Below are 12,151 nucleotides of genomic sequence, written 5' to 3'. Positions count from 1 at the left end.
ATAAATGTTTTTTCCCTTTTTTCATACTATATGTTGTTGTTGTTCATATTTGACTTACTTATAAATACTTACCATTATTCTGGGGAACTTCAGTACAGTTCTTAAGGTGAGCTTAGTAGTTCCACAGTGGAGGCACCGCACTATTATTGTTCTTACATACACAGTTTATTTGTTGTCTGTACTTACTTCTCCTACCTGAAGTCACTGTAACAAATATTAGTAAACAGGGAATATTTAGCCAGCAGAACCCAGGATCCTGTTTAACACACTTTTGATATAGTAGCCCAGTGTGATAGTAAGGACCACCTTAGGTCTTGTTTGATCAGCTCTACTGGTGTCAACAAGGGGTTACATAAGCTATCGGGAACAATGCACCAGACGAATCCTCCGCCTCACAACAAACCCCATGCCCGCGAGGCCCCGAGTCATAAACAATCAGCATGAACAATCTGATTGTAACCATAGCCACTCTTCAGAAAACAGTTAAAGGTGAAATAATTCTGATTTAGAGAACAGACAATACAGCAAACTTTTCAAGCTATAATGTCAGCGTGCCATGCCTTCTGTTTTGTCAACACCAGCTCCCTTCCGGGTCAACGCTACTGTTAAAAGGGACTGTTCACATATTTCCTCCAGCTCAAGATAGCAGAAAAGTCAGTACCAAAGCAAAACAGAACGTCTGTTGTGGTGGCAGCCCGGCTGGCGGTGAGTGTCCTGTTTATTTTTCCTTTTTTCTTGTGATTCTGTTTTTCCCTTGTGTTTTCGCCTGCCTGCCTGTGTCCCCTCTGCTCTCCTTGATTGTGTTCTCCCTCTCTCTCTCTCTGCTCCTGAGCCCAGCTGATGATCTGCACCTCATCAGCCTCCTCCTCTGCCTGCCACACCTGCCAGCAATCAACTCCATCCCTGCCAGTATTTCAACCCCGGTTCTCCACACAATCGTGGCTTGATCATCGTTGCTCCTGACCTGGTGCCACTGCTTGCCTCAAGCCTTTTGCCACATCTCGGCCCCCGGTGCTCCTCGGCTCCTCTGCCTCAGCCCCCTCTGCCCTACTTGCTCCTCGGTCCCCTGTGCCCGCATTCCCCCGGCATCCACCTCTCCCTCACCTCCACTTCCTCAGCCCCTTTTTCCCTCAATAAATCCTCTTTCACCTGAGCGTTGCTTTTGGGTCCTCTCTGTCCAGCAACCGTAACAACTTCAACCAACACCAGAAATTCAAGGCCTCCCCCTCTCATTGGGGTGGACCGTACCACCAGCATACATCATACAGGACAACCACATTGAGTCGTCAGCATCCCCACCATCCAGTTCCAGCAGCTTCAGGCACCCCAGCCATCTACATCTACCAACCACAGCAGCAGCTTCATGAGGGGCCTTCAGCACCAGGACGCCAGCGCCACCGCTGGACTCTTCCAGGAACTACAGCAGCCAGTTCCATAAGGCCCCCCAGCACCGAGATGCTAGTGCCCCCAGTCATACCCCCCACCTCAAGCAACCTCAGCAGCCGATTTCAGTAGGGGCTTATGGCCCATTTATACTCCTGGGTAGGGTCTACGTGCGTCGTAGGCTACGCACGTAGCCATGCATTTATACTTGTGTGTCGGTGTGTCCATCATTCTGCACTTACACCCACTGCCCACTCCCAGTAACCACTAACACAAGCATGCAAGATGGTCCATTACACATAACCACCTGAAAAGTCATCAGAAACCTTTCCAAAGGACAGGCACTTCATGCTGTTCTTTGCTTATCTTTCAATAATAATCAACTCCAGTTCTGACATAACTGATGCTAGCAACATACAACCTAAACGCTTAAGTACAGTTGTTTCAAACACACAATTATTACGAACTCAGTCGTTTTGAGCCAACAGCCGTTTCGAGCCAACAGTTGTTGTTTTGTAGTTGTTTTAAGCAAAAAGTCCTTTTCTCGTTTCAAGTAAAGAGTCATTACCTAGCCACTGTCGTCATCTAGCTATATAAGTTAAAGCAAACAGCAGTCATCTTGCTAAGTCATTTCGTGCTATAGCCGTTTTGAGCTAACATCCCTTGCTAGCTAACTTTGAGCTAACAACCATCTAGAGCCAACAGTCATTTCCTAGCTTAGTCATTCCAAGCAATCGTCTTCTAGCTAATTCAGTTTGAGCTATACTTGTTTTCAAGCAAACAGTCGTTTCTATAAGTTGTCAAAACTAACAGTTCTTTCCCAGCTAAGTCTTTTCGAGCAAAACTAGTTTTGAGCCAACATTCGTTTCGAGCTAACATTCATTCCAGCTAACATTCATTTTGAGATATCATGGAGCTAACAGTAGTTTTGAGCTAGTTATCTTGGGGCGCTGGATTTATATATATATATATATATATATATATATATATATATACTTTCTTTATTTGAATTTATATTTAAGTCATTGTAACTAATTATAATAGAAAAGTTGTTTTATCTAGCATTTTATCAGTGCTTATTGCTGTTGCACATTTCTTTCCCTTTCAGCAGTTCCAGTCCCAGACTGTGTATTTTTGTTTATTAAAAATAAATATATTTTGGAATATTTTGAATCACGTCTCTGCCTCATCAGTAAAATTCCTGTGTGCCTTTTTCTCTTTATTCTCCAAATAATCAAGGTTTAAATAGTATTTCCTGGGGTGCAATTCCCTAAGTGCCGTAGTTTGGCTTTCATTCAATTCACCCCTTCCTGGTCCGCGTGCCACAATAGTACAGTTGCGTTAGCACCAGGATGCCAGAGTCCTCCGCTGCTCAGTCCCAGTCATCACTAACCTTACCGTGTCAGTCAGTTCGTTACATAGAAACATCAAAAATTCCTTGTTGGAAACTGTTTCGGGTAGGCTTTAGTTGGTTTATTAGGCACCGGGTTGCCAAAACCACTTGCAGCCCACATCCATCAATCTCTGCAGGTCATTTTAGTCTGGGATTCTGGCCCCAGGATGTCAAGATCTCCTGCGTCTCATCCTTACCACTCCAGCAAATTAAAGCTAGAACCTCCAGCAGTGGCATCCAGCTTTCATCTACAGCCCTAGCAGCACCAAGTTATTTCCATTTCTAATTTCGGTCTTCCCTCTTAACCCGTTACTCCACCCTCAGCTAATCTTGTTCTTATCATGCCTTTTCCTCACTAACCGCCTACTAAAAGATTCCTCGAAGGGCACCTCTACCATAAAAGGACAACATCCACCCTGTCGAGAGCTTTCTCCTGAAGAGTTTGCCTACACTTTCTCCATGCACTAACGACGTAATGATTACATGGCCATTATTCTAGATTTACATTTACTCATTTGGCAGATGCTTTTATCCATAGTGACTTACATTTGAGGAACAACATGCAAGCATCAACAGAGCATCATTCCACCATTGTGGTGTCACAGATGAGAACAGCCTGGACTGGGATTGCTTTTGTGAAGGGATGGCAGAGCCAGGCGGCGTTGGAGGAGCGTAGCGGCCGAGAAGGTACGTAAGTTTGTATTATAGAGTTTAGGTAGATGGGTGCAGACCCAGTAGTCACTCTGTATGCAAGCATTAGTGACTTGAATCTGATTCTGGAGGCCACGGGGAGCCAGCGGAGGTCACTGAGTAATGGAGTGACATGAATCCTTTTGGGCTGATCAAAAACCAGATGCGCTGCTGCAGTCTGAACCATTTGTAAAGGTTTCACCGCACAAGCTGGAACACCTGCTAGGAGGGCATTGCAATAGTAGATGCGAGAGATAACCAGGGCCTGTACCAGAAGCTGGGTGGCGTACTGAGTGAGGTAGGGCCTGATTTTCCTTATGTTGTATAGAGCAAAGCGGCATGACCGAGAGACAGTAGCAACATGGTCTGAAAAGGACAGCTGGTCATCAATCATGACATCCAAATTTCTCACCACCCTGGTTGGAGTGATGGTTGAGGAGTCATTTTGTAGTTTGATGTTATGGTGGGTAGATTGCTTGGCTGGAATGACCAAGAGTTCAATCTTAGAGAGGTTTAGTTGAAGGTGGCAAGCCTTCATCCATGCAGGTATGTCCGAGAGACAGTCCGTGATCCGGGTCGAGATGGTGGGATCGTCTGGCAGGAAGGATAGGTAGGGTTGCGTATCATCTGCATGGCAGTGGTAAGAGAAGCCGTGCGAGCGAATGATTAGCCCTAATGAGGTGGTGTAGACTGAGAAGGGGCCCAAGCACTGAGCCTTGGGGCACCCCTGTGGAGAGGCAGTGGGAGGATAATTGTCTTTGTCACAAAATGTTGTAGGAACGCCCCGAGAGGTAGGATTCAAAACACAGGAGTGCTTTACTCTAGATGCCCATTGCTGAGAAAGCAGATAGCAGGATCCTGTGGTTAACTGCATGAGTTTAACAAACAGGTTAATTCATTCCACATGTGGAGGCTTCAGCATCGGATGGGTCTCCGTCGACAACATAGATGGGACACAAGGATGGGTCTGATGGTCTGGTCTCTGAGGCCATAGATGAGGGCACTCAGACATCTGGGGAGGACGAAAACACACACATACAGAACAATTGTTAAACTCCCAAACACTACCCCTGTGAAGGGGTAGTGACCATGAAACCCTAACATGCCCCTCAAGTGGTACCCCGTCTTATCCTGCTCGCAGCCCTCCTCTTACAGCAGACTTGCTGACCGTCATGGTGGATCCACACCATGTGTGCTGGTTACAGCATCCCTCACTTGACTTGAACCTTAGACGCAGGGTGAAACTGTATACCATAACATCTAAATTTGTTAAAACGGTCATTGTAATGGTTTGACTCATATTTAAAGGGTCGGGAACAGTTTGTTGTAGTTAATAAATCAAGGAATCCCCAAAGGAACTGTTTTGGGCTCCATCCTTTTTAGTTTGTACATCAATGACTTGCCAGGAACATGTCCTGATATAGGTCTTAAGATGTATGCTGACGATACATTCGTCCATGTGTCTGGCCAAACCTGTAAAAATTGCTGCAGTCTTTACCACTTTAAGAGAGATGTCAAGCCCTGGTTGATTAAGCAACAAACTTGTACTTACGTCTGGTCTTCTGCAGTATCTTGCACTGTACTGTAAACTTTTGTATACTTTTCTTTTTGCCTCAGTGTTTTAATGTTTTATTTCACACATTGGATTGCTGTCTATGCAAGCTGTATCGGTCCCTACTAAAATAAACCATAAAGAAATAATAGGATAGAGATTACATCACCTATTACTGAGCTGCTAACCATGATGACATGTGATGGTGTCACGTGAAAATTTATTAAGAAAGCGTATATATATACATATAATATCAGAGTGCAGGCAAAGCCTGCAGAACACTTAGATGGGAATAAGCACAGAATGTAACTTGCTAATTATTTGCACAGGGACAGTGTATGTGGATGATTTTGGATGTGGCTCAACAGGGACTTGTGCTTAAAAGGAGTTTTAATTCTATTCGTTTCACAGTACAACAGGAAGAGATTTATTGTGCTTTCTTTTCCATTGATAAGTTAATATTTCTCATGTTGTACATTCTCCTCTGAGATGTCTGATGCAACTCAATCTCAATCCAACATAACTGTTGGATTGGGGTTAATGGAAAGAATGATGCCTTTCACTCTGACTACAATGTCATGCTGTATATTCTTGTTCATTAATGTCATCATGTTATTGATCTTGAGGAGTAAACCAGTGTTTTGTGAGACCTCCCGTTACATTCTTCTGTATAACCTCCTTTTTGCAGACACTGTGCAGATGGCAATGAGCCAATTACTGTACATACTGTCTGTGTGTAGAATAATCCTGACTTATCCTGTCTGTGGTCTTCTTGTGATGTTTGCCAATCTAACGAATGAAATCTCTCCTCTCACACTGGTGGTGATGTCTGTGGAGAGATATGTTGCTGTGTGCTACCCACTGAGGCACGCTGCCATCATCACTGTCAGAAACACAGGGGTGGCCATCACTGTGGTTTGGACCTTTTGTTCACTAAATATTCTCACTCGAGTTGTTTTACTGTTAGATTTTCCATTTCCAGAGAGCCTGCAGATGAAAGACATTTGTAATACACTTGTCATGTTTCTTGGGAAAAGATCTGCTGATTATGACAAAGCCTACACTTGTTTTCTGTTTGTATCAGCTGGTGTGGCAATCATTTCCTCCTATATTGGTGTGATGATAGCAGCCAGGTCGGCCTCCACAGACAAAGCTTCAGTCCGTAAGGCTCGTAACACACTGCTGCTGCATCTGGTGCAACTGGGCCTCTGTCTCTCCTCAACTGTGCACAACTCAATAATTTTTTTACTCTCAAAACTTTTCACAGGGGTAGTGTTTGGGAGTTTAACAATTGTTCTGTATGTGTGTGTTTTCCTCCTCCCCAGATGTCTGAGTGCCCTCATCTATGGCCTCAGAGACCAGACCATCAGACCCATCCTTGTGTCCCATCTATGTTGTCGACGGAAACTCTCGTCCCATCCGATGCTGAAGCCTCCATATATGGAATGAATTAACCTGTTTGTTAAACTCATGCTGTCATCTGACTGGCCTTCATAAATCAGCATATACAATATACACATTAATTTAGTTAAAATTAAATCTGGGTTTGTGGTATACTAATAAAACAAAATAAATAACCATAAATAATCTTAGTGAGTGTGGCGCATAGGGGTCTTCCAACAGAAAGTTTTGAGAATTAAAGACTATATTTCCTGCATTCTTGTGAAGATTTCTGAACCAATTCTGCATTCTCTGCATCAATTTATGGTGGAAATGTTTTTATCTAGGCTATGTCAAAGGAAACACAAAACTCAGGCAGCAGGTGACAATTTAAAATATAAAATATACCAGAATATAATTCAGTCCATGTATGGCTTTCAAGCATTTGGTATTTCTTTTTCTTTCATGAATTAGTCTTCCCTCCCATTTGTGTGTTTGTTTAGGGAAGTTCCTCTTTAAATGTGTCACCTTTTCACCTCTAGTATAAATGAATGAATTTGAATCATAGGTGTCGTTTACACTGGGGATGCTTTTTTAAAGCACAATTTGTAACAAAAACATTCTGAAATATAACTTGTATCTAAATAATAAATGAAAATGAGGTCCCCCCCCAAACCCCCCACCTATATCTCGGCATTAATGATATCTTTAAAACACTGTTTAAGGATCTATTCGTCTTCTCTCGTGAACCTAATATTGCATATTGTGATGTCTCGCGAGCTAAGTGTCTCTTCACACTCCTAATCTGAGCCCCTAAGTCTCCACCACTTTTCAACACAGAGTGACGCCCTTGATTTTAATTCAGTTAGAAATTCCTCGGCTGAATGTTCAAAACTTTCTGCATATCTATCCCACATATCTGTGTAATCTGACATCTCCAGAAAGGCTTGAGAATAGCGTCATCATTTAATCACAATTCATAATATTTTTCAAAATCTCTACGCCCTATAATCTGCTGTTCATTACTTGCTCTGCTGATATGACAGAATCCCAGACAGACAGACACAGAACCCGTTTGGGACTTTACAGATGACAGAGATGTGGACTCGAGTTTGAGACTCCCTTGCAATACCTATAACCTGCCTAAGTAACACGTAACACGTATCAGCTGTGCGCCGCCACACGTGAGAGAGGACAACAAACAGCGGCAGCTGCTGAGCCATTCATCATAAACTTTGGCTTTAAATCTTCATTCAACAAGACCCAAACAAAGAAGCGCTGAACGCAAATTCAGTTAGTAAACACATTTAGTTCAGCATTGGCCATCTAACGTTAGCTTGCTTCTTGCTCTAGCTACGACCTACAGGAGGTTAACTCCGACTGTCGTTCGTTATGAAAAGATGAATGAGCGTTTGTTTACTTACTAACGTTATCATTTACGTCCCGCTGGCTGCAATCACGTTAATTATTAACGTCAGCTACAAACAGGTTTATTTTGTTCATGTGACGTTACAGTTTTATTTAGTTATAACGTCACACTGGGTTTGAGAGTCTGCGGTTGGTGTTGACTTATGGTAGTTAAGAAGCTGTCATTAATTTGCTTTGCACATTACATGGTTGGCTCTATAAGTGAAAACACTTACAGTTACAGAATTGGATTGAACACAGCAGCTGATACAACATTCTGATACAACGACTTGAGACTTGACTTGGACTTTAGCACAGAGACTTGACTTGGACTTTAGCACAGAGACTTGTTACTTGACTTGGACTCTAGCACAGAGACTTGAGACTTGACTTGGACTCGAGCTCAAAGACTTGAGACTTGACTTGGACTCTAGCACAGAGACTTGAGACTTGACTTGGACTCTAGCACAGAGACTTGAGACTTAACTTGGACTCTAGCTCAGAGACTTGTGAGCATCTCTGAAAACGTTGTACCACAAATCCTCACATGGTAACTTCAGCAGCTCTGTGCAGCTCACTTTCCCAACAGAACAAGGCTGTGCTTCAGATTATACATTTCTATCTTGCAAAACAATACCAGCTACTTTACCCAATCACAAACTGTCTGCCACTAACTGTGTAATCACGCCGAGTCGACGACATCACTTATAGGCTAAATTATTTTTTCCAATGCATGAGAAAATTGATGTATGGTGTGAGGGTGTGTGAAAAGTGTCAATTGACTCTCTTGCTTTTAACACACTGCTGTTTTCTAGTGACAACATGTGGAACCTGTCCTATTGAACCGCTGTATGGTCTTGGCCACCGTGCTGCAGCTCAGTTTCAGGGTCTTGGCAGTCTTCTTATAGCCTCGGCCATCTTTATGTAGAGCAACCATTCTTTTTTTCAGATCCTCAGAGTTCTTTGCCATGAGGTGCCATGTTGGACATCCAGTGACCAGTATGAGGGAGTGTAAGAGCGATAACACCAAATTTAACACACCTGCTCCCCATTCACACCTGAGACTTGTAACACTAATGAGTCACATGACAGCGGGGAGGGAAAATGGCTAATTGGGCCTAATTTGGACATTTCCACTTAGGTGTGTCCTCACTTTTGTTGCCAGCGGTTTAGACATTAATGGCTGTGTGATGTGTTATTTTGACGGGACAGCAGATTTACACTGTTATACAAGCTGCACACTCATTGTAGCAAAGTGTAATTTCTTCAGTGTTGTCACATGAAAAGATAGAATCAAAACTTTACATAAATGTGAGGGGTGGACTCACTTTTGTGAGATACTATATATAATATGAAAAAATAATAAATAGTTAAGAGTTGTATCACCAGTATTGCAGGGTCACATTATTACACGGGTTATCAGTCCGGTGTGTTTTGTCCATGCAGTCTACTGGGAGCAATGCTGATTGTAAAGTCTGACAGCAGGAAGGAAAGACCTGCAGTACCTCCCCTTGATGCAACACAGGTGCAGCAGCCTGTCACTGAAGGAGCTGCTCAGGATCTTCAGAGCATCCTGCATGTGGGTGGGATGTGTTCCTCCATCATGTAGGATAATTTAGCCGCTGCCCCAGCAGACCACTCCATAGAAAATGGCTGATGCCACCACAGAGTCAAAAAGAATCCTCGGTAGAGCCCTCTGCATCCAAAGAACCCAACTGCAAACAACTGTGATGGACACATCCTATACCCTGTGTCCTCATAAACTTAGGTTGGTTGATGAGGCAGTCCAGTATCCATGCTGTGAGGTGGAGGTCCAGCCTCGTCTGTTCCAACGTGTCCCTCAGGAGTACTGTCTGGATGGTTTTAAAAGCACTAGAGACAAGATGGCATCGTCCACCCCATTGCCAGGTTTACAGGCAAACTTAAGCTTACCTGGGGGTGAAGATGGACCAGGACCAGGCTTTCCTGGGTCTTCATCAGCTGGGATGTCAGCGCCACTGGCCTGTAGCTGTTGAAGTTCTTGGGATGCGAGGCCTTTGGTACAGGTACCACACAGGTGTTTTTCAAAGCTGTGGCACCCTCCCCAGCCTCAGGCTCATTTGTTCAACCATCCTGCACTGCGGATTTGAGAGGCCTGGATCTAAGGCCATGACGATCCATTGCAGCTGGGAGGACTGCACAAGGGCAGAGAGTATATGACCACTCAAATCAAAGATTCAGACAATTCACCCGCTTTTTGACTTTCCTGATATTGTTTTGCTGCACTTATCCTCTATCTTCCTCCTGTAGCATTTTTTCCTGATCCTCCTTCTCAATTCCCTCTATACAGTCTAAAGTTGCTCCTTTTTTCCTGAGTAATCTAGGGCTTATTGTTAGGAAAACACCTTACATTCCTGGTTGGTATTGCATTTTCCACACAGAAATTGATGTAGTCCATTTTACAATGTGTGAGACTGTCAGTGTTCTCCCCATGAGCGTCACAGAATCCATATAGTTGTGTCAAAGCAGTCTCTTGTTTAGCACAGACCTGCCCATTACCGGGCGATCAATTTTCGTGGACGATCCTAGTTTCTTGTCACCCTAAGCATGCCACACACCTCCGTGAAGCTAGGAGGCTCAGCCAGAACATCAAACCAACCATTTCTATCCATCCATTCTAACACACATCAAACACCGAGCATCTAAATGAACTTCAGAAATCGCTCAGTAATAACTGTCCATGGCTGCAGTTATTGCCTTCTAGATATCTCTCATCTCATCCTACACCGCAGTCCGACCACTCTAAATAAAGCTCATCTCCAGCTCTGATCAGCTGTGTAACTCATATCACTAAATCACTAAGCTCAGAGTTATTAGCAGGATAATAATAACAACTAACGCACCTATATACATATACAGTTACAACCGCTCACTTACTTTTGCTGTTTTCAGTTGAAAAACAGCTGTTTTCTGTGTGTGAAATTATCCCTGAGCTGTTACGTTTTGTTTCTCTTGTCAAAATGAAGGACAGAAAGAGTGCGGCCTCTATCGTCATCTACTGGCCATATAAATATTAGGGCTGGGGACGTTAATGCGTTATTAACATGGTTGTATGGACAAAAATAGTGTTTTGAAGAAAGAAAAGATATAAACAGTAAATCTGGCCAAAACATGGACATTCATCTATTATATCTTAGAAAAATTGTGTAATAACTATTGTATATTAGTTTCTTTTCAACAAATTTACAGTTACAGTTGTATTTTAGGCGTATTGGAAGATCTTCAGTTGCATTACAATGAGTTGGCTGATTGTTCTAATGGTGATATTGCTATTAAAATATAGATTTTATACCAGGCGAGGATGAAAATATATTTTCCTTTATTGCATCTCCATTTGCTCCTTAGTAGAAGGTTCATTTCAATTAACTCATATTCCTTAGCTTCTGACCTATCAAAAGAGACCAGAATTATGCAGCAAGGCCTAATTGTTGAGGAGTTATTCCTGATTCATTCATTTTTAGTAATTTTTTCCTGGACATAGGTGTCTGTTTCCCAGAGGTTAAGGCTTCACAGGCCTCTTCAGACCATCTCTTCATCGTACGTGGGACAGTTGGCTGACAAAGGTACACAGGCAGGATATGGACCATGTTGTGGTCCAACCTTCCCAGAGGAGGGAGAGGAGATGAGTCTTATGCCTCCTTGATGTTGGCAAAGAATAAATTCAATGTTTTATTGTCTCTGGTGTGTCATGTGACATACTGGGTGAATGTGGACAGAGTGAGGATAGAGAGACATGGTTGATGTCACCAGAGATAAGAGGGCCTGGAGGTGTTGTTTCTGCAGCCTGTTTGTAACAGAGTGGAGGACATCACAAGCTGAGTCAACCGTAGCAGTGGGGGAAATATACGCCGTCTGGAAACCGTCCACTGTAATGTTTGTGTCTTGATTGAGCTCCATCAGCCATGACTATTCCCTCTGGTGTCAGGTCAGTGCCAAAACTGCAGCTCTTGAGGTAGGTTCCCAACCTGCAGGGGTCAGTGCCTATCACAGCTGGTCCAAGGAAGGAAAATCAGTGAACCGGCGACAGGGTTCAGGGGTGCCAGTTCTCATTGATGCACATAGGTAGAGAAGGCTGGCCCGTCTGGTTCTATCCAATACACGAGTTACTGTAGGTCACATCAAAAGTTACTGCTGGTTCTAATAGAAAGGTGTCAGAACACACGGTGCATTGCAGTTTGTTGCATATGGGGCTGTCAGGGTGCCCGTGCTGACCCCTGTGCTCTGCTGAAAGTGCCTACAATGGGTACGTGAGCATCAGAAATGGACCACGGAACAATGAAAGAAGCCAAGACAGCCAGCACGCACAA

The 12,151-nt window shown here is 43.5% G+C and overlaps 1 protein-coding gene across 1 annotated transcript; it reads left to right on the top strand.

Annotated features, from left to right (window-relative positions):
• The first annotated feature begins 5,501 nt into the window (after positions 1 to 5,501).
• LOC119895506 (odorant receptor 131-2-like) lies at positions 5,502 to 6,467 on the top strand. Its single transcript, XM_038708669.1, has one exon. The coding sequence runs from the start codon at positions 5,508 to 5,510 to the stop codon at positions 6,465 to 6,467; it is 960 nt and encodes a 319-aa protein (XP_038564597.1). The 5' UTR covers positions 5,502 to 5,507.
• Positions 6,468 to 12,151: the final 5,684 nt, after the last annotated feature.

The sequence above is a fragment of the Micropterus salmoides genome, unplaced genomic scaffold (genome assembly GCF_014851395.1).
Source record: "Micropterus salmoides isolate LMB-PRFRI ecotype aquatic unplaced genomic scaffold, ASM1485139v1 Ms_hic_scaffold_9, whole genome shotgun sequence".
In the NCBI taxonomy this organism is placed as follows: Eukaryota; Metazoa; Chordata; class Actinopteri; order Centrarchiformes; family Centrarchidae; genus Micropterus; species Micropterus salmoides.
This window is presented reverse-complemented; position numbering and strand designations above follow the sequence as displayed.